This window comes from Pongo abelii, chromosome 6 (genome assembly GCF_028885655.2).
Source record: "Pongo abelii isolate AG06213 chromosome 6, NHGRI_mPonAbe1-v2.0_pri, whole genome shotgun sequence".
Classification (NCBI taxonomy): Eukaryota; Metazoa; Chordata; class Mammalia; order Primates; family Hominidae; genus Pongo; species Pongo abelii.
Genome location: NC_071991.2, coordinates 129,547,687 through 129,570,846, shown reverse-complemented (window position 1 = coordinate 129,570,846; position 23,160 = coordinate 129,547,687). Strand labels below are relative to the sequence as shown.

General features: G+C 48.9%; 1 protein-coding gene across 2 annotated transcripts in view; it reads left to right on the top strand.

Moving 5' to 3' along the window:
• The window catches only part of PLXNA4 (plexin A4), a 452,610-nt gene that overhangs the window by 342,460 nt on the left and 86,990 nt on the right, over window positions 1-23,160 (top strand). For both annotated transcript variants that reach the window (XM_054559822.2, XM_024249841.3), the window contains exons 6-10: window positions 5,124-5,247; window positions 5,989-6,142; window positions 7,323-7,422; window positions 9,987-10,101; window positions 22,488-22,688. In XM_054559822.2, the coding sequence (XP_054415797.1) occupies window positions 5,124-5,247; window positions 5,989-6,142; window positions 7,323-7,422; window positions 9,987-10,101; window positions 22,488-22,688 (694 nt within the window). The remainder of the gene's footprint in view (window positions 1-5,123; window positions 5,248-5,988; window positions 6,143-7,322; window positions 7,423-9,986; window positions 10,102-22,487; window positions 22,689-23,160) is intronic.

Below are 23,160 nucleotides of genomic sequence, written 5' to 3'. Positions count from 1 at the left end.
AGAGATGGCAAAGGACCATGGGCCCAGTTGCCAGCAACTGATGACAGAGGGAAAATTACATTACAACCTTGGGCTTCCTATCTTGGGATTCATCCTAAATATTTACATGGCACAACCCAAATACTTCAACTTCCATGAGACCATGGTGTCAGTCACTGGATCCTAGAATTGTAACATTGAAAGGACTCACCTGATCTATGCCTACATATAAGAAACCTCTTACACACCCACCTGCCTAGGAAGGATCCTGTACTAGCTACTCCACTTCCTCCAAGCCACACACAGGCATCTATCCATTACTGAGGTCATTCTCAAGGAGGACAAGGATAATGAATTAGGAATTCTAGTCTCTTCCCTTGTCAGGGTCCCCAGATGTGATGACAATGACTAAAGCTTTCAATAATCTCCTAGTTGAGTAGGCATTCTAAATTCTCTTAACTTTTCTATTAGGTCCACTGGGGAAGGCCCTCACCCTTACCCCCTTTCTTTTTCAATCTTCTCAATCCTAAGCACAGATGGTGCACCTTAAGCATAGGTCATGGCAAATGTGAAATGTTAAGGATTGGGGATCATCTGCAGGGAGAAGTAAGGAGCAAGTTCTGATGTCTAAGCCTGGTAAACACAGGCTAGAAAGCCCAGGGAGATGGACCAGCAACAGCCCCTCCAAGCTTGGAGGCTCACTCAGGCTGGACTCACAGATAGCCCTGTTTCCAAATTGAAATTTGTTTGCCTGGCCAGCAGCACCGGGAGTTAATATTTCTATCGCTGTATTCGGGAATTAATTTCTAGAGGACTTAATCACCACCTCTCTCCCTCTCTCTCACCCCCTTCCTTCCTTCATTCCTCTCCCTTCTAATTTTCCACTTGGCTGGGAATTCTCCAGCAGTGAAAGTTCAGGCTTAGGGGAGGGCGGAGGTAGCTGCTTCATTAGAGAGGATAATCTCATTGGAACCACTGGCTTGGATAATAACCCCTTCCAGGGGCCCTAGGGCCTTTCTCCCCAAGGGCTTTTTGCACCTTTGATCTGGGGCTGGAGAAGATGAACTGCAGAGAAGTGGAATGAGGAAGAGAGGTCAGAAGAGGTTAGCAGGGAGGGACTCCAGCTCTGGGGGTCTGGTGTATCCTCTTGGGGTCAGCTTCCTGCTGGCCATCTATCTGAAGGCTTGTATTTGGGGCAGGGGTGACACTGGCATGCAGAGAATGTCAGAAAACTCCAAGTCACACAGCATATGCACTGTCTGAATCCGTATCAGCTCCAGTTTTCCTACCTGGGAAATGGATGAAGCAGGGGATTCCTTCATGTCAAGGGGCCAGTACAGTGGAGCTGAGGGACATGCTTTAGAAGTACCTGAAGCCTCTTGGAAGGAAACATCTAAGCCACTACCCCTGCCTCTCACGTCATGAATTAACACTTTGCTCTGGTTCCCAGCTCTGGTCTGGGCTGTTGGGAATTGCAGTCCTAGAAAAGCAGAAGACCATTCCCTTGACAGACCCCAGAAGAAACCAGCAGGAATTCGTGCCTCCCCTTCCATTATACTATCACATTTAAGGTCAACTGTCTGTGCTTTTGGACATTTGTAGCCTCCACCCTCATGAGTCCTGGAGGAGAGTAGAAATGTCAAAACATCCCTGGCTCTGACCTTACACTTGACTTTCCACTAAGATAGCTGAATTCTCAATACCCTTTGACAGCTGGTAAGAAAACAGAGCAATGATCCAGACCATTCTTTCGCTCTTTTCTCCCTCCTGGCCTCTGGGCTGTCCTTCTCCTTTATTAAGAGGAAAACTGCTGCAGCCCTGCCTTTCTTTTGTCTTTGATTTGCCCCAAGGGCCAGTCATAGAGATTTGTGGTTCTGGGCTGGGCATGGTGGCTCACGCCTGTAATCCCAGCACTCTAGGAGGCTGAGATGAGTGGATTGCTTTAGCTCAGGAGTTTGAGACTAGCCTGGGCAACATGGTGAAACCCCGTCTGTACCAAAAAATACAAGTTAGTTGGGCATGGCGGTGTGTGCCTGTAGTCCCAGCTACTTGGGAGGCTGAGGTGGGAGGTTGGCTTGAGCCCAGGAGGTGGAGGTTGCAGAGAGCTGAGATTATGCCACTGCATTCCAGCCTGGGCTACAGAGCCAGACCCTGTCTCAAAAAATAAAAATAAAAAGCACTCATTCTAAAAATAAAAAAATAAAATAAAATAAAATAAATCTGTGGTTCTGCATTAGCTACAGTTTGGAGAGGTCAAATGAGGATGTCAGAGAAAGGATAAGATGATAATACTAGCTAACATTTATGAGGGCTTACTATGAGCTACATCCTATCCTTAAGTTTTACTCACATAATCTCATTTAATCCTCATAATTAACCTTATTAGGTAGGTACTGTTTTGTCCCCATTGTATAGATGAGAAAGCTGAGGCACAAAGATGTTAAGTAATTTGCCCAAGATTATACAGTTAAATGTGATGTTTAAAATTGTAAATTACAGGTGGCTTCCCTATAAAACCTAAAATTGGGGGAAGGTGATGAGTAGTTCCTTTGGGGCTTTCAGGAGCAGTGGCAAGATGCAACCACATGAACTTTGGAAGTAGCAAGCAAGGCAGGTAGAACTTGTCCTGAGATCCCCCGAGCAAACACCTGTGTGCCACCTCTCCCTCCCTACCTCTGGAAGAGAGATGGAGTCCTGTCTTTTCTATCTGAATCTCTATTTGGTAACTCCAGGTGATGTTTGGCCTGGAAACAGCTCTGCTTTTCCCTCTCTTCGTAATTTAATCAAAGACATTTTTCAGACCTACTGATTACTCTTAGAAATAGGAACTTCAAAGTTGGGGAGTCAGTGAATAATTTAAGCCCGTACCAGCTCTCTGGGTCTGCTGTTAATGGGAGTAATAACGCTATTAATAGCGATGTCGATGCAGACACTCTGGAAAAGTCCATAACATTAGCTTAATGGCTGAAGGTAATGGAGTCCTCGCAGAGGAGCTGGCCTGGTAAATTAACTTCCAAGTCTTTTAGGCAGACACTCTTGTTGCCATCGGTCAGCTGGAGCAGCAAGAAAGTGCCACGGGGGTGACCACACTCATGCCTGATCCTTCACTCCTGGGAGGGGGTTTCCTAGAAGCACCCTGGAGAGTTTATCTTCATCCAACAAGTTGCAATAACACTCAAAGTGCTTCCCAGTGCCAGGCAAAAATAGCGATTAGCCTAGACAAAAAGATTGAGGGGAAAATGTTTGAATTGCCCTAAGGACATGAAGGAGGCATCAGGATGGCGAGAGGAACCAGCTTAGTCTGCAGCAAGGGGTCTGCCCCTCACTCCTCAGTCTGGAAGCTTCAGGAGGTAAAGCTCCGTAGTGGAGCACAGGCTGCAGGGTGCATCTGTGTCCCAACACATCCTGACAAGGTGGGGTTTGTCGCATCATTGTTATGAGACTTAAATGCTAGACAATGTAAACCCCATATCATGTGCCTATTAATAAGCGCTTGTACCTCACAGCCATGAGTGTGCTGTTCAGGGTTGTTTTTTACTTTTGCATTGCACATCCAATCTACTCTGAAGTCCTGTGTTCTGTCCCTGTGTCCCTCCATTTATCCCATCCTTAGAGGGACAGCTTCAGTCCATGGCCTTCAGTGATTTCTCTTTCATTTGCTAGATTCTCCTCTCAGGCTCTCCACCCAGGCTGTCCCTCTTGCTGTGGCCAAAGGTTGGGAGGAGAAATCCCCATAGCTTTCCCTAAGCCAGAGTTACCCCAAGAGCAGCTCAGGGTGTCCAGGTACCCCCTTCCCTCATCTCCTTGCCCCACACCACACCTGTCTGCTTCCTGAGACAGTCGTTCCCTCCCCAAGTCTCCTTCCCCAAGGCTCCCTCCCCATGTAGATTCCCTATCCCTGGCTGTTCTGTGTCCTAATAAACTCCTTGCCCAGGGCTCCCTCCTGCCCTGCAACAGCTCCTGACATCTTCCTTCCTCTGCAAAATCTTTTCTCTTTAATCAAAAGAGATCAGCAACTCTGGAGTGATTTCCCTGCTGTCTCATCTTCTCTCGTCTTGTCCCTCCTGAGGACCCTGCTTGCCTCCACCCCATAACAGAATCTGTAGTCCAGAGTTTCCAAATCATGACCACTTGGTGAATCCCCATGTCCACAAAGTTCACCTGACTTGGATTAAATACTGCTCCCTGAAATTCAGATGCCTCCATGCAGTGACCTCAAGTGATGCCTGCATTCGGGAGAGTTCCATGTTTTTTACATGCATCTTTCACAAACCTTCATCAGCTAGGACTCCAAGATCCCAGGTCACACTGGACGTGGTCCACCTGTGACACCATACACTTTGCACAGCACAGAGGGCTGAAGAGTAACAGCAAACCTTAGAGCCAGGATTCTGATCCAGAGCAAGATTTTAACTACAGTTCTTAGCTCCTTTGATTCTTCCTTCCCTCTCTCCCACCTGCCTACATGAGGGGATTCCAAAATAAATCGAACATAGCTGCTTTTTTTGAGAAGCTCCTACTTGGTAGGAGAGGGCTGCACTTAGCCCAATAATTGTCATATAATCAAAGAAATTCCAGACTTATTAAAGTAGGAGACTCCGAGGTGCTAAGAGATCATAGGAGGAAGCTCTTCACTTTGCCTAGGGTGGGCAGGAGAGATTGCAGGTGCATCTTGAGCCATGGCTGGAAGGAAAAGTAGGAACTGGACAGGTGGAGAAGTGAGGAGAGGGAAGTCCAGCAGAAGAACTGGCATGTTCAAAGCCAAGGAGGTATATTTTCTATATGAAGAAAACAAATCTCTGGTTGCCTAAGGAGGAGAAGAGAATGGCAAGGGCTAAGGATGTGCAGAGAGGGTGAATAGACAGAACCATGCAACAACTTATATGAGTTTGGAGAGGATGAGGGGAGTTAGGATGGCTCTCAAATTTCTGCCTTTGGCAAGAGGTGATTGGAATTGCCATCTTTCCTAAATTTGGGAATGATGGAGGAGGACCAGGCTTGAGGAAGGACATAAAAAGGTTAGCTCTGGGAGCATTGAGTTTGGACACATCCTGGGAGCTGCTGGAAACTCCTGACCTCAGCATCCGCCCCTCCCTGGACCAAGCGGCCATCTCCTGAGTAACTCGAGGGTATGTCCTTCCCAGTTGCACCCGGAAGGAGCGGTGTGAGCGGTCCAAGGAGCCCCGCAGGTTTGCCTCAGAGATGAAGCAGTGTGTCCGGCTGACGGTCCATCCCAACAATATCTCCGTCTCTCAGTACAACGTGCTGGTAAGGGTCGTGGGGGTTGGGGTGGGGTCCAGGGATGCAAGGAAAACTTTCCCCTCACTAAAAAGTGCCTTAGCCCAAGGCCCCTCTGGAGGACTGGACCAAGCTGGCCAGCAGAAGCAGCTCGAGAGAAGGGTGCAGGATATCAAAGAATTCAATGTCCATGGGGGGAATGCAAGAAGGAGACAGGGACAGGACTATTACGGAAGAAGCTCTATTCATAAAGAGTAGAAAGACAAGGAGCACCATCACCAAAAATGATCAAAGGGTGACAAAGAATGACAAAGGGTGTTGGGAATGATATCTTCAACTATAAAATGGGAAAGATGCATGTACAGAGAGAGAAAGGGGCACAGGTGACTTCCAAGTTCTAGCACTGGGCACTTGGTGGTTGGTGTTTCTATTTTTCCAAAATTGGGCCTAATGGAAGAGGTGCTTCATCAGCCATGCCTCAGTCCTGATCAAAATGGCACCATGCAAATCCCCTAAGCATTCTTGTTTCCTGGGGCCAAATCCATTTCCATCCTAATGAGGTTTCTTTTGTCTCTGTCTCTTTGCAACTCACCACCGCCTCTGTGCCACTCTCCTAATAACCTGAGTCTCTTCTCCATGTTAATATTGCCTCTTGCTTGTCTTTGCTTTCCCTGTGATCTCTCTCACTCTCCCACTTTCTTTTTTTATTCCATACCTGTCCTTTTCCCATTTCACCCTCCTCCTTCTCTCCCCCTGCCTGGCTGTTCACAGCTGGTCCTGGAAACGTACAATGTCCCGGAGCTGTCAGCTGGCGTCAACTGCACCTTTGAGGACCTGTCAGAGATGGATGGGCTGGTGGTGGGCAATCAGATCCAGTGCTACTCCCCTGCAGCCAAGGAGGTGCCCCGGATCATCACAGAGAACGGTGAGCATCCCAGAGGCACAGCTGAGTGGCACATCTTCCTCCTGGCTAGATAAGGAGAACTCAGGACAGATATGGGGGGATTGAAGGAACCTACAGGCAGGAGAGGGTCAGAGGAAGGGGCATGGGTTGGTGGGTGTGTTATGGGAAGAGGGGGATTAAATCTCCCTCTACTGCTCTACTGCCCTTGGCATTGACTGTTACAGCCCTTCTGTCTCAGCCCCAGGTTAGCCCCCAAGAGTCCTGGGCAAGGAGCAGCTGCAGAGAAGGTGGGGAGGGGCAGGCCAGGACAGCAGCAAAACATGTGGTTAAGTTCAGCCTGCTCCACTGGCTTGGTGGGTCAGTGGAGGAGGCCACTGAGCAGGAGCAGGGATGCTCACACGGCTGGTCTCTGACCCTGGACCACTGCCTCCCCAACTCTGCCCACTGGGTCTCCCCAGAGCTGCCTGTTGTTGGGGGAAAGCTGCCCTGGGAAAGACAAGAGTGGGCAGAGGCTCCATGCTGGTGAGGGACAGGCCCAGCCTGGGCAGATTGATTCTATGTTGTCCCTCCCATTTGGGCTTGTCACATTTGTTCGGAGCTGATTGATTAATGAGGCTCTCAGGGAAGGCAAAGAACAAGGCTTGAAGTGGGAGCCTAGGGTCAGGGCTGTGAATTAAACATGGGCTGCAGCTCCTCCCTGGCGCCAGCTGAGGATTCCAGGGTCTCCTGCCCCGGTGGAGCCTCGAGCCCCCCACAGGAGGTGGTGTCAGAACAGGGGCTCTCTTTACAGAGACAGGGAATGAGCTCATGCATACACACACATACATGCAAAACCTCTTGCACAGTTTGTGGCAGCATTCCTAGAAGTCTACATATGTGTTTCTCCTGGTTATGAATCAATTTTGTGAGTCTGGCCAGGACATCATGCATGCGAATGCACATTTGAATCCCTGGCAGTGTGCATCTGTGTATATACACGTGGAAGAGGGGAAGTGATACGGCGGGCAGGGAGAATAGACAAGAACTGCCCTCTGCAGCTGCTCTCAGGGTTGTCCTGGGACTGGGTCTTCTGAGCCAGACCCCTGTTAAGCCAACAGCACCCTGGGGAGCAGGCTCCCTTTTCCAGCATGTGTCACTGGTCAGGGAATCCCTGGCTTGGGGCCTCAGCATTCCCCGACCCCTCAGCCATCTCTCCTTGTAGGGGACCACCATGTTGTACAGCTTCAGCTCAAATCGAAGGAGACCGGCATGACCTTCGCCAGCACCAGCTTTGTCTTCTACAATTGCAGCGTCCACAATTCGTAAGTGGCCCCAGCCTTACCCACTTCCTGTTCCTGGGGTCAGGGTTCATCCAAAGATCAGAAAACCCCATCACTATTCCCATGGAGTCACCATTTAGAAGCCCCAGAGGAGGCCTCCTTCACTCCCTCTCCTCTAGTACCCACAGGGTTAATGGAAAGAGACTAGAAGAGCAGAGAATGAGAACTTATGGAGTGGGGCTCTCCACATCCCTAGCACATACATCTTCCCTGACATCAATCCTTCTAACTCAATTCCATCTCCACCATCTGGGGTGGGGCATCCCACGTGAAGAACAGAGAGCAAGCTCCATGGGCAGAGGAGGGATCTGAGGAGAGAGAGAAGCCCCAGTGTGTGTCCAGGATCGGGGCAAGTGCTGTAACCACTCAATCGCATGCTCAGCTCCCCACAGGCTGCCCAGGCTGAGTGCGGACAGGCTGGTAAGGGCCAGAGGGAGGCAGAAAGGTATGGGGTGGGTGGACTCTGGCTCAGGGATCAGGAAGCCTGACTCCAGCTCCAGCTTTGTTTGACTTAAGTATCCAACTTCCAATGGCAGGTGGGGAGGGCAGAGGCTCTGGCTGTGTAGCCGGACAGGGATCAGGAAGCCTGACTCCAGCTCCAGCTTTGTTTGACTTAAGTATCCAACTTCCAATGGCAGGTGGGGAGGGCAGAGGCTCTGGCTGTGTAGCCGGACCAGCTGGGAAGCTCAACCCTTCTGTGCCCCAGTGTCCTTTATCAACAGGGAAATCATAGTGCTCCTTCCAAGGACGTCACACAAATATTTACCAACTGACGTGGCAGGAGCACTGTCCCATCTGAGCAGTCATTGGCTGGCACCCTGTGCTGGCTGCTAGCCCTGAATATCAGCTCTGCCTACGCCGCAGGACAGCCACAAGGGGTGAAAGGGCCATGCTAAGGAGAAGCATTTAGAGCCATATCTGGCCCAGTGTTTAGGCACTACACTTGTTCTTGCTATTATTATATTATCTTTTCTTTATCAAATGATGGGGTTGGACCAGGTTGTGAATGGGCCAGCCTTTTTTTCTTCTCACCATAGAAATCTTAAACTGAAAGTAGGTGTGGATGCCCAATATACAGAATAGATGGAAGCAGGAGCTCCTCTGATTAAAGGTTGGAGGGCCTGGAACCCCTTTCCCTAGGAGCCCCACAAAACTACACATTCTCCAAAGGAACTCCATGGCATCCCCAGAGTTCCACAGAGCAAACCATGGGACCTGACCTCAAAAAACCCTGCTTGCTTTAACATACTCCTGTTTTGCTCTCCATGCATGATAGGTAGCCGACATGACCAGAGATACTTTGGGGATCTAGGCTGGTGGAATTTGAGGGCCTATTGATCTGCTTGTGGCAGCTGTGAGTCTAGAGCTTAGCTCTCTTTGGGGCCCCAAGTAAGAAGGCATCCAGCCCTCTCAGCCAAAAATGAGTTGTTCTAGCCCTGGGACTCTCCTCTTGCCTCTTGCGGCAGAGCTGTCCCTGTCTTTACCACTCAGTGGCCTAATCCCTCCCTCCTCTCTTTCCCCTCTGGGGATGCAGAGTAAATAGGTGAAATCATGTGTGAAGCTTTCATTAAGCCCATAAAGTGATTTTAAGCATCTCCTATGTGCAAGGGAATGTGTTGCTCATTAGACACAGTAGAGTCAAAAATCAATGCAACACAAAGACTCAATCCTTACCCTCCAGGAGTTGATGGCCTACAGACTAGTAGAGGACCTGGACAGGTAATGGTGAGATATGACACAAGATGGCCAGGACTGTCCAAGAGATGTCAGCCAAGAGATTCACGGAAGAAGGGCCCAGGGTGACCAGCTCTTCCTTGGTCAAGCAGGTAGTCAGGTGGAGGAAAGAAGAAATGGTGCTCTGGAGGGAGGGATGGCTTGTGGGGAGAGTGTGGCCTATTCGTGGCCAAAGCAACAAACCTGCATTGGGGGCAGTGGTCATCTACACCATGAACGGCATAGCCTGTATGGAGAGGCATTTGAGTTTTTGGAAAAAGGAACCATGTTGGGCTTTTAAGGAATCAGGAGCTCTTATAAGATTGTCTTGGTTTCCTGGGGTAAAGGGGAAAGGTGGAGTTGCCAACCATGGAGGAGCCATCGTAGTGAGACAGCAGCCTCAGTCACTTCCTCCTGAGGCAAGGTGCAGGTGGCTTCTCAGCAGCAGAGACCCAGAGTCAATTTGCATACGAACCTAATCTTTTGTTTGCCCCAACTCTTAGGTCTCTCTACACAAGCCCTCTGCTCCAGACCTTATCATTCCCTGTTTTGAAAAGGAGGATGTTATCCCATGGAGATGGAGGAGGGCTAATTTGGCCTTGGGGGAACGGGGTTGTCAGCTACATATGGGAAAGGGAGGAAACCAGAGACCATTAGCTTCCTGAGGTCTTGGGGAGTAAAGGGATAGATGTGCATAAGATCCACCCTTCCTGCACATTCAACGGTAGTTTCTCTTAATACTAAAAATGTTTTGCTAGACCCTAGAGACTCAGGCCCTCTGCTTTGGGCTCATCCAGGTTCTTAGATTTGTGCCTCCCTTCCTCTGTGCTCAGGTGCCTGTCCTGCGTGGAGAGTCCATACCGCTGCCACTGGTGTAAATACCGGCACGTCTGCACCCATGACCCCAAGACTTGCTCCTTCCAGGAAGGCCGAGTGAAGCTGCCCGAGGTAGGTCCCTGGCAGCCAGAGTGGTGAGTGCCTCTTGTTGTGAGCATGGGACACAGAAGAGAGGCATTCCCTTAAGAGGAGAAACCAAAGGAAAACTGTGCAAGACCACTCCCTTCCTCCTGGCTCTGAAGGGTCCACTTTATAAAAGCAGGAAATATGCCAAGCTCTGTGCTGGGACTGTGGGTTCTGGATCAGCCCTGGAGGTTCTGTTACAGACAAAGGTGTATTCCAGGTCACTCCAACCAGAAGGATCCTCTGCACACCAGGTGGGTCCTAGAAAGATTCCAAAGAGTTGGGTGTGTTGGTGTGTCCTAGAAATAATTGTAAGTACACAGCAGGACTGTGTCCAGACTCCTCAGCTGTTCTTCAGGGCACTGTTGACAGAGGAGAAGTGAGACCCCCAAAGAGGGCAAGTTGAGTAAAAGTGAGAGAGATGAGAATGAAAGAATGGTCAGCTTGTGAGCTAGAGCAGTGGTTTTCAAAGTGTGGTTCCAAGACTAGCAGAATCTGCATCAGCTGGGAACTTGCTAGAAATACAAAGTCTTCTGTTCACCCTAGGCCAACTGAATGAGAAGCTCCAGGGGCAGGGTGCAGCAACTTGGGCTTAAACAGGCCCTCCCAGTGGCTCTGATGCTTGGTCCAGGTTGAAGAATCGCTGAGATATTGTTTGGCTCTAAGGCTAAAATGTGACCTTTCTATTCCCTCTGAATTTTTATTCTTCTTGAACACTCATCCTCACTGTACCAAAAATACTTTCTGCCTATGCTGTTACCTCTCTTGGAATGTCAGAGTGTGGGCAAGGACTTCTGGGATAACAGGTATACCTCTGGAAAAGTCTGTTGTTCAAACATGACAGTGTTTCTTGCACTCTCTCAGCCAACATTGGACTCAGCAGGCTCCAGCACCTTCACCTGCCCCCCTAGTCTTGGATGTATCTTTCAGACCCCTTTACACACCACACAGGTGTCATGACCATGTGGCCAGCCCCACAGCTGTGAGAGAAGGGACCTGTCCAGGTGCAGGAAGCATAGGGGATTTGGTGGGGGGAGGGGGGCAGGAAGGGCATTGAGAGAACACACAGGCCCATCAAGTGCCCTCCCCATCCCAGACTCATACCCCACTAAGAATCCTACCTTTGGCCAAACCCTCATGGCAGGAGAGAAGCTGTTTATTATCTGAGGCTGAAAGGGAAGGTCAATGTACACCCCACACTAACACCTGCACCCCACACTAACACCTGCTGCATGAGGGCTCCCCTAGCACGGTGGGTAGTGACTGCACTGTGCTTAGCCATCAGAAAATCCAGGCCCAAATCCCATTTTGCCCGAATCCTGATGGCTGAGCAGGAGTTCTACAGGTGGACAGTAAGCAGGGTGGATTCATTTTAGAAGTAAAAGCAAGGAGTGGAGATGTTGTCTGGGGAGAGGATGATCCTGATTGAGTAACAGACAAGGGGAGCAAACAAGAAAGAAAGAGTAGAAATTTGAAAACCTTCATTAAGATAATGAAATTACTCGGGGCCTTTGGAAGCCTCCACATAGCTCAAATGTTTTGATTGCATTTTATTCTTAGGCCTCTTTGCTAGATAAAACCTTTGCTAGATAACACTAGTCTGGAAAGCTGGAGAGAGGCTGAAAACCTTTGTCTCAGCCCCCATGAAGTTCCTTGCAAGTTTCAGACAGAAACAAGAAGAGATTATGGAAGCCTCAGACACAAGATCAACTCCCTCTCTGTGAGAATCTGTTCATGCCTGGAAATAGCTACTATGGATTCACAGTCAGGAAAAGAGACCCTGGCTGAGATTGTCCCTTTATAGGGAAAGGGAGGAGAGTGGTTGCATGTTGGATTTTATGTAAGAGTGTGAATCTCATACTTATGTGTCAGTTCTCTAACCAAGACAACATGGATATAAAGGTAATAAGAGTGAGGTGAGTCAGACAGCAAGGACATGTCCTTGATAAAAGGCTACACAGTCTCATCAGCCTGGCCAGGCCTGTCTCAGGGTGTGGTTTCAGGAGCAGAAGGACTGGTTGACCCACCAAGGCTGGGGACAGGGATGTGGGAAGAATCCTTTTCTTGTTCTGGTCTGAAACCTGCAAATAACTTGATGGGAGTTGAGACAAAGTGGTCCTCAGCTTCTCTCCAGCTTTCCAGACTGCCGTATCTGGCAGAGGTTCTATGTGCAGAGAGGCCCAAGTGTAAACTGACAGCAAAAACAATTGAGCTAGCTGGTGGACTTTGAAGGCCTCTAATCATTTAATTACCTTGCAGGAAGCTTTTGAATTTCTGCGTTTTCTTTCTTGTTTGCTCTTCTTGTACCAAATTTCTTTCTTTGAAGTATAGAAGAGGAGCCTCCTTCTGTTGCTCAGAAAGAGGGAAAAAGAACCAGAAGGGAATAAAATAAGGCCAGGCGTGGTAGTACCAGCACTTTAGGAGGCCAAGGTAGGAGGATCACTTGAGCCCAGGAGTTCAAGACCAGTCAGGACAACACAGTAAACTCTCCCCAATAGAAAAATATTTTTATTTTTCTACAAAAAATAAAAATAAATAAATAAGTAAGTAAGTAAGTAAGCTGGGCATGGTGATGCATGTCTGTAGTCCCAGCTACTTGAGAGGCTGAGATGGGAGGATTGCTTGAGCCTGGGAGATTGAGGCTGCAGTGAGCCATGAGCAAGCCACTACACTCTAGCCTGGGCAACAGAGCAAGATCCTGTCTCAAAAAAAAAAAAAAGAAAAGGGAAAAAAAAGAATAAAATAAGAGCCCACCATGTGTCCCAGGGCAATGCAGAGATCCCTTTAGAAGAATGATGGCTTCAAGCACTCAGACTCCAAGCCAGGTGGGACATCCCTCTATACCTGACACAAGCAAAGACTGCTGGGGATTCACAGCATCTCAGAGGATGGGATGCCAGGTCCCCAGAGAAAGGAATTAGTCTGGAGGAAATGGCCGAGAGAAGGATATGGAGCTGTATGTACTAAGCTCTTGCTGCCATACTGAAATACTCTCCATTTCCCATGAACCATGGTATGGTGAGCCTGGCAGGCCATGGCAGGGAGGGGCTCTGGGGTAGTTTGGAATCGCCCATGCCTCCCTTACCACATGGAATACATTTTGGCTCCTCTTTACCTTGGATGTGTATTTATTCTAAGAAAAGGAAGCTCTAATGGGGAGCTTCTGGTCCAGGTTTGGAGGCTGCATTCTACCCAGCTCAATCCCAGGGCCATTTTGAATGTGAGCATAGAGGTGAACCAGAGTCGGCTAACTGGTGATGGTTGTTGTAACATCTTCCTAGTGAATGTGGCAAAGAGGAAACAAGTAAAGAAGTATGTGTGGACTACTGACTGACTCCAGCCATTTGGGGTCAGTGAAAGGAGGTCATTGTCATCAGAACTCAAAAGACAGTTCCTGGCTGCTAGCGTAAATATGAGGATTTTTTATATTGTTGTTTTGTTTTGTTTGCTATATTTTTACATTCTATATGTACTTATTTTAGCAACATACAGTCATGGGCTGCTTATTGTTGGGGATACCCTCTGAGAAATGTGTCATTAGGCAATTTTGTCATTGTGCGAACATCATAGGGTATACTTATACAGACCTATGTGCTGTAGCTTACTGCACACCTAGGCTATATGGCATAGCCTATTGCTCCTAGGCTACACTCCTGTACAGCAGGTAACTTTACTGAATACTGCAGCCAATTATAACACAATGGGAAGTATTTGGGTATCTAAACACATCTGAACATAGAAAAAGCATGGTAAAAACACCATATTATAATCTTATGAGACTTCTGCTCTATATATATAGTTTGTCATTGACTGAAACATCCTTATGTGCAGCATTACCATATATGTTTCTGGGAAGAGATAGTAGCAGGAGTAAGGGTTAAAAAAAAACTACCCAATTAAAAGGTGATTTTGTGGAAGCCCCCAGACACCTATGTCCTGTCACTACTCTAGGGGAAGAGCTTACTCACAGCACGATACTCTGAAGTTTTGTTATGATTTAACTGTTCATTCTTCATTACCCTAAGCATTTCAACCATACTCAAGGCATTGTGAGAGGTTTAAAGGTGAAGATCTATGGAGATCTGTGTTTAGAGATCTGTAAAAAGAGGCCTTTGGTCTACATCATCTCTAAAGTTCTGTCATTGTAAGTAGAAAGAAGCTGGAAAGCCCCCAAGAGAAATCCATGCCCAAAAAGTGGTCAGGGGGGCTGGCGATTATAGGGTGAGTGTCAAGTCAAGGCTTAGGTCAACCATCTTTACCTAACAAGGTGACCCATACCCTCAGGGCCTGCAGTTCCACTGAACATCCAGCCCAAGGCCCACCCTCTTGGAATGAAGGTATACCCAGGCCCTGGTGACTCTTCTGCAAATCTCTGGGGTTTTCATTTCCTTTTACCCTTTGAGTGAAGGGATGCAGACAGTGTCCTTTTGTTAGCTAAGAATGAGGCTGACAGGTAGCTTTTCATCTACCCGGCACCATCTTGCATCTCAGGAATGCTTTCATCTGTGCGTCTTCCATTTCAACAGTAGCTTTGTTGACTATCAGGGATATTGAATTACCTTTTTTTTTTTCCTGAACAAAGAATGCGTTCAGGTGAAGTTATTGGACTGGAACAGAGAACTGGTCAATCATTGTTGTTATTGTATTAATGGCAAGTATTCTACCATAATTACAATGATTAGAAATAGAATGCCCAATAACATATGTTGTTTATAGTAACTATATTCCAGTTACAAGGAATGATTTTGTTTCAACTAATGACGGCATTATGATAACAGCCCTGGACCTTCAGATCAGCTGCCAGAGCCTTGGGTAGCCATTAACAAAGCCAAGCCAACCCCTCTACTGAGCAGGAGCAGCCACTGGTCCCCAGGTGGCTTTGGAATCCACCCCCAGCTCCTCTACAGGCCAACCTGGACCTCCCATCAGGCATACACATTTAAAGATGATGCTTGAGGAACAAAGGTGAACTTCCTTGAAAAAGCAAATCCATTGGCAAGAATTTGTCCTTGATGGACTATTTTGCTGTTTTTTCTCATCTAAACTGAAAAGCAAAGTGAACTGCTGCTGAAGCTGTATTCTCTGGGCACCAGACTAGAGAGGCTTTGCAAGAAGTGCGAAGCACATCTGGCCCCCAGGTGTGCAGGCTCACCGAGGAGGCTCCCAGGAACGCCTCTCCTCTTGAAGTTCAACCAGCCTGCCTACTCCAGAGAATAGTTGTAAGATCAGAGGAGGCAAAATGAATTCTATTTGATTTGCAAAGTTGTGTGTGAAAGCTTCTCCCAACATCCCCTAATACCCCAACACCCCTGAAAAGAAATTCAGAGCCAGGATGAAATCCAGTATCAAAAGGATCAAGTCCTCTCCAGGACTGAAGACCCGGCAAGGCCGAGAAAGTCCTAGCTCATGGGCTGCCGCTTGCCCCTGGTGCTGAAATAAGCCCCATGCCCTGAGACAGGAGCAGACCAAGAGCATTGACCCACCGACTGGACTCTGGAGGGAAATCACCAACCTACTTTGTCAGCAATTCTGCTTCCCTTCTTGCAGGGAAGGCATTCCTGGGATCCAACCCAAGGGAACAAAACCACCCCTGCCATGCCTTTCACCCTCCTGTGAAAAAAAAAAAAAAAAGCAAATCCAGCTACAGAACACGCTCCCCACCCGTGCACCACCCCCACTCCAGGTATTCAATTACTGGGTTGCCATTCCTCCAGACAACTGCACTTTCCATCAATCTTGCCTGCCCCTCCCCTCTTCAGGTTATGGGTATTTCCTTTTTATATTATTACTTCGCTCTCTCTATAAACCAGCCTGTCATAGATCACACTAATGGCATTATAACTTGGGGAACAGCAAGAAAATATATGATGTGTTACATTTTTATATTGGGCACTGTGGTTCTGAGAGGGTGAGTATAAATTTGGGGGGTTGGTTGGGGTTAGGGCTGGCTTGTCTTTGGGACTGATGAAGGCTGAGGTGACTTGGACGGAGGAGAGGTGACCTGCAAATCATTTATTCCTTAGCTGCCCCCTAGGTCCCTGTTCTTCCCTAGAGCTCTGTTTTCCCCAATCTTGCTGTAACAATAGGAGAATTAAAGCCCTCATTTTGTAAACACCCTAGGGGCTATAAATTCAAGGGCCTATCCCCCCCATCAGTAGGCAGCACCAGCCCCGAAGGCAGCCTTTTCTCTCCCAGCTAGGCTGCATTCTTTATGTCCTTGTTCAATTATTTAAATATGCAATGAAGCCTCTGTATAAAGCAGTCACTAACGTGCTGGGCATGGTGGATAGAAAGTCATCATTCTCGCTTTTATACTTTGGCTTCGTGTTCCTGCCCTCTGCAATTAGCAGTGCGATTTGTATTTTGTGTGCATTTCAATGGAGACCAAAATGTGCATGGGGCTGGACAGTTGACCTGGAGCTCACTGGAGTCACCTCCTGAATGCCAGGCCTTTAAAGGTGTGCTTGTGCCTCGAGCTGCTGCCACTTCTCACCCCGCTGCATTCTTAGGACTGCAGAACGTAGCCACAGGCAAAACAGCCTCCGAGGGAGTTGGGTTCTTCTGGCATGCATGTGTCTCCAAAGAATCTTATTAAATACAGGTGTTTTCCATCCTCCAAAAGCTGGCCCTTTCAAATGATAGTTCAGAGAAATGGCCTCCCTCAAAAGAGAAGGGCAATATGTTTTTGAGGAGTTTTGGATGGAAGCTGGATAATCATCTGTGGATAAAGGTCAGTATGGCGATTGGGTGAAAATATTGTGCTCATCATTGCCATGGGCAGAGTGAGGTAAACGGTGTCCTTAGTGTCTTTATCTAGAACATAGGAGTGATCTTATATGTGCGTGTGCGTGTGTGTGTGTGTGTCTGAAACAATATAGCACATGGAAAATATGTGGAAGGGGATGGAGGTAGTGGAATGGACACTGAATTGAATGCTTGTACCAAGTTAACCATGTTAATTAGAATCGCAGCAGTATCCCATGCTGCCTATCAGAGCCAGTTGCTCAACTGGACAACCATACCAGGTTGCAACATACCAATTATTAAAATATTAAAACATGTCCCTGCTGATAGGTGAAGAGCCACCCCTTGGAGGCCCATCTTCCCCATGCCTTCAGTATTCATTCACTGGTTTATTGAATGCCACATTTTGAGCTAGTTTTGCAGGTATTATTATCCCCATTTTAGAGGTGGGAAAACTGAGCTTCAAAAAGATCATACAATTATATATCCCAGATTATCAACTGGGTTATTAATAGAACTGGGACTAAAGGAAAACAAACTGTTCTTCTCTATACTTAACACAACAGCAAATTTGTGGGGCTTTTTTCTACACCAAGCAATTCTCCAGTCCTCGGCAGAAACCACTTGGGTAGCCTAGAACTCAATTCATTTCTGACACTACCTGCCTGGAGTGAGCATTGGATCTCACAAGTTAAAGGGCTCAGTCCCACAAGACTGTCTCCACTTCAGATGCCAATTGCAAGTCCGAGGTCACCAGCAGTTCTGACCCACCAGTTATAAGTCAGGGGCTCCCACAATCCCCTCCTCAGATTGGATAATTTGTTATAACAGGTCACAAAACTTGGGGAAACATTTACTTACGTTTACTAGTTTCTTTAAAAGGGTGTTGCAAAGGATACAGATAAACAGCCAGATGCAGCAGTGCCTAGAGCAAGGTATGGGAAGGGGCACAGAACTTCCTTGTCCTCTCTGGGCACCACCCTCTCAGCATCGCCACCTGTTCACCACCAGGGAAGCTCTCCAAACCCCTTCACTTAGGGTGTTGATGGAGACTGCTTTATGTAGGCATGATTGATTAAACCATTGCCCACTGATGGTTGAACTCAATCACCAGCCCCTCTCCCTTCCCTAGAGGAGAGGGCTGAAGTGCCACCCTCTAATTACATGTGTGGATCCTCTGGCAACATACCCCCATCCTCCAGGAGTCACCTCATGAACATAAACTCAGGTATAGTGGAAAAGGGCTTGCTGTGAATAACAAAAGATGCTCCTTTTCCTCCAATCATTCAGAAAACTCCAAAGGTTTTAGAAGCACCATGCCAGCAGCCAGAGGAAAAGACCCAATATATATTTCTGATGTCACAATATTCCAGGGACTACACAATTCATCGAATCCAAACCAACCTCTTCATTTTATGGGTAAAGAGACCCAGAGGGTTTGAGGGGCTTGCCCAAGGCCAAATGGCTGGCAGATCTCCTGTCTCATAGCACATGGAACATGCAACTTTACAATGTCACTTCCCAGAAGTGGAGGCTGCTGTTCGGGGAGCAGTGACCAGAACTGGGACGTCCCTGCCAGTCCCCCTTTTGTTTGGGACACTTAGAGCTATTTAAGTTAGGCAGACTTATCCTAAGATGTGAAGCCCAGAGGAGTGGAATAAGCTGGGTGGGGACTGCTGGGGTATTTGCAGAAAATTACATGGAGGCAGGAGCAAGGGAGATGGGTCTTTTGGAAATGAGGTAGGAAAAGGGAGCAGATGAGGGACAAGACGCAACCTGGGTTGGGAGGAAAGAGGAGGAAAGAACAAACATTTGCTGAATTTCCACTCACTCTGGACCAGATGCTTTATATGTGTTAGTTATGGAATCCCCAAAATGGTCATTTGGGAGACGAATTTTCCATTCCTAGTCATGGTTAATCCAAGAAATGGTGAGAGCACTTGTTCAAGACTCCGAAACTAGCCGGGGAGGGGGGACACAGACTTGCTCTCACAGTTACAGGATTCCCAGCCAGACTCCTGCTGGGTGAGGAGCCTTCAAGATGAAGATAAAGGTCTGAGTGCCCTGAGTCCCTGGGCCATGAAACAGGGCCTCGGGCTCACATCCTGGAGGAATATGAAAGTTTATTTGAAGTTGCCCTGGAGTGTCAGATGTGTGGGTGATTTTGCCATCTGGAATCTCAGCGCGAGGCAGGTCAGGATCTAGGATGCTGGGGTGAGAGGAAGGGGCAGGGTGGTGGAAGTGGTCCCTTCATGCCTTGTTGCCTAGGGAGAAATTGCCATTTTACATTTCAATTAGGAGGGACACTGGGGTCAATCAGCAGCGCCACTAGAGGAAAATGTGCCCAGCCCAGCCCTGGGCCTCTCCAATTATTATTAATGAACTTACTCTCAGAGCTGCCAACCTTTTTATATGCAAACTAGGCCTTTATGGGGCTACTGATAATCAGGACTCATTAGAGAACTCATCACAAGCCTCACTAAGAATCTTACAGGGGACATGGGAGACAGGTTTTGCTGCTGCCCATGTCCTGGACAAGAACAGTCCAGCCCCCCCAGGCAGGGTTCCAGCTCAGCTCCAGAGGGTTTCACAGCTCCGAGTCCCCTGGACTTCAGGGGGACCCTTGCTGATGGTCCAGCCCATCCTGAGATGGTCCTGCCCACTGGTGGGAACTCGCCTCTTTCATGAAGGGCAGAAACTTTGCGACTTAGGCAGTTGGCATCTGAGTTCTTCAGCTACCAGCTCATCTGCTGATACTGAGCCCTTCTTTCTCCTCTCCTTGCCTCAGTTTCTCCTTTGCAAAGTAGATGGGGTCCATGAGGGTAGTCAGAGGATTCTGAGATTCCCGTACCCTCAGCGCCTCATTTCTCAGTGGCAACATGTGGATGCGGGAGGTGGAGGGAAGAGATTCCAGGGCCTCCCAGCTCTCCCTCCCAGGGCGACCAGATCTGATTCCCTCCAGGGACTGTGGCAGGAGGGACAGTCAGGCTCCTTCCTGCTTCAGGGGAGGGGAAGCTGCCCAGGGCTCAGGCAGAGGGAGGGTGGAGTTGAGTGGAGCCTGGACTCACAGCAACCCCACTCTCAAGGATCTGCTCTCCTCGAGCTGCCAACATCACTCTCCTCCCGCTCCAGTTCTGAGCTCCATCATTTTCACAAATCGCTTCTTTCCTCTGTGTGCCACATTCCCACCTTGCTAGAGCAGCGGCTGTGGTGGGGGCACAGGATGGAGCTGCCAAGACTCTCCCCAAGTGGCTACCTGGCGTCTCCAGAGACCACACGCTGTAGAGCCTCAGACCACACACAAGGTGAAGGCCAAGACCAAGGCCCCTGTTCTCTTCCTGCTGGCCCGCCTCCCTGCGGCTCCTCTTCATTGTTTTATAATTGTGGCAAAATACACATATAACATTTACCATCTGAACCTGTTTTAAGGATACAGCTCAATGGCGTTAAGTACATTTCACATTGTTGTACAGCTGTCACCACCATCCCCAGCTGAGGCTCTGTTCCCATCAAACAACTATCCATCCTGCCTCCCCTTAGAAATCACCATTCTACTTTCTGTCTCTATGAATTTGACTGCTCAAGGGACCTCCTACAAGTGGAACCCTGCAGTATTTGCCATTTTGTGGCTGGCTCATTTCACTGAGCATAATGTCCCCAAGGTTCATCCATGTTATAGCAGAGTTTCCTCCCTTTTTAAGGCTGAGTAATATTCCATTGTATGAATAGGCCACATTTTGTTTACCCATTCATTCCTTAGTGAACACCTGGGTTGCTTCTACCTTTTGGCTGTTGTGAATGATGCTGTTGTGAACATGGGTGTGCAGATTTCTGAGTCCCTGTTTTCAGTTCCTCTGGGCATGTAAACCCCGGAGTGGAATTTCTGCATCTGCGGCTCCTCTTTCAACTGCCCTTCAGGATAAAGGTGTGAGCAGCCTGTAGGGTTGTGGGAGGAGGGATTAGTTTAATGGACCTGGGGCACTCCCATGAAGCAAGGCTCCACTGCTGATCCGTCTGTGGACCATGGTCTTGCTCCTCCAGCTTCCTTTCTGTCTCCTAGCTTCCCTTATAGCTTTCTCTCTCCCTTTCTTGCTTCCATTTCCCCTGCCTCTCTTTCCCTCCTCTTTTCTTGTTGGATGATCAGAAAGGATAGAGGGAACAACCACTCCAAATCATGGAATCATAATGGGTTAAGATCAACAGGGACTTGGAGTCCCACTCAACTGATAGATAAAGAAATTGAGTTTCAAATGGGCTGTGATGTGCTCAGAGTTCCAGAGCTCATCAGCAGCTCAGGGGTACTAGAGCTAGCTCAAGCCTTCTCCCTCTGAGCCTAAGTCTTGTTATGGTGTAGCTCGCAGTGGCACAGGGAGATATTTGGCTCATGTTTGCTCTGGGACCTGGGAGGGACAGCTGCCAGTTGCCTAACTGCCTAGAACCCCTCCCTTCCACCATTTCCCAGTGGCTTTCCTTCTGCCTTACTCTGCTGAGGACAAGTGTTAAGGTGGGGGGAGAGAAGCCTCTGCTGAGAGTTGGTGGTGAGCCCATGACAAAGCACCCTCAGAAAGAACATGTGCGTCATGCTTTTTGATGATCAACCTGCCCAGGAGCCATCTGTCTTGGCATGCCCCAGACAGTGCCACAGATAGAGGAATCTGGGGGATGGTGGGACCTGCTTGGCACAGGGGATGCCCAGGCCATGCTTGTGTTATGGAAGGCCTCACGCCTGCCCACATCCATCAGCAGGAGCTAGAATACTGGCTCTCCTCCACCCAGCTCCCGAGAATACAGCAGCACAACATCTCCTACCACTCAACTGGGCAGAGCACCCACCCTCCTTCTTCTGACCTCCTTATGTCCCCAGCCCTCCCTGGACAAAGCCAATAGCCCCAGGAAAAAGGGGCCCAGTGATTCACTGTCTCCATCCCAAAGGCCATCTGGGCTCCTGTGGCTCCAGGGCTAAGTGTGCCCATTGCTAGCATCCAGAAAGAGCTCAGAGTGTTTCTACTCTGAGAGGCATTTCTTTGGGGCCAGGACATCCTAGAGCTTTGTCAGAAGCTTTCTGGATTTATAAGGCCTCTGGGGCCCATTCCAGAACATTCTCAAACATCAGATTCAGCCCATGTAGGGAAGGCCCTCCCAGCTCCACTATGGCAGTCAAGACTCACATTCCAGGGGCAGAGCAGGGCCCAGGGCTTTGCCTCACTGCGGAGCTTCTCACATGGTCTGTGCATCCCAATTCTTCACAGCCTGGAACTTAGCAGTCAAAGAGATCATCAGTCCCCAGTGGGAGGGGAGGCCTAGCCCGCAGAGGCAGTCTCTACTAGGGTAGAAGGGTGCCAGGAGGAGGCTACAGGAGTGTCAGAGAATCCACATTGCATAGGGAAGGTATTCATGGAACCCAAAGAGGGAGGGGACCACCTCAAGATATGACACTAGGACCCCGGATTCCTTAGTTTCATTTCTGTCCTCAGTGCATTGCCCACTGGGTGGGCACGAGCACCTCAGGGGTCACCTGTGGGTGTGTCCATGGAAGGGTGGAGACAGGGAACGTCCAGGTTATGTCTGCAGAGGTCCTTGCTCATTTGGTTTCCTAGCTGCCCAGCCTGAGCCATGCCCTCTGTCCCCAGGACTGCCCCCAGCTGCTGCGAGTGGACAAGATCCTGGTGCCTGTGGAGGTGATCAAGCCTATCACGCTGAAGGCCAAGAACCTCCCCCAGCCCCAGTCTGGGCAGCGTGGCTATGAGTGCATCCTCAACATCCAGGGCAGCGAGCAGCGGGTGCCCGCCCTGCGCTTCAACAGCTCCAGCGTACAGTGCCAGAACACCTCTGTGAGTTGCCCAACCCTGCCCACTGCCAAACCAGGCCCCAGTCCCACCCACATCAGTGTTGTCTTCTAGGAGCCAAATCAGCTCAGCCCTGCAGTCGTTTCCTCAACACGCACAAAACTGCCCACCTGCTTCCCCCATGCCTGCTGGCACATCCCAGCCCCACAAAACCTGCCCCAGCAGTGTGCTGGGTTCTGAGGTCATCCAGGGCCTGACCCTAGTTGTAAATGTTTTGTGATGAAGGTTGTCCGTGCAAGACATAATTAGAAGGGATATTGGACCAGCCGTGGAGCTGTGAGCCCTGTTTGTGGGCAGACACTGGGCTCCAGGAACCTTCATGTCCATCCTCTTTCCTGAGAAGCTCTGAAAGCCCTGCACCCTGCCTTCTCAACAAGCCGCAAAGACATCCCACCACCTTCACACCTACATAGAGGCTGTTTCTCAGCAGAGAAGGCTTCTGAGACAGACCAAGCAT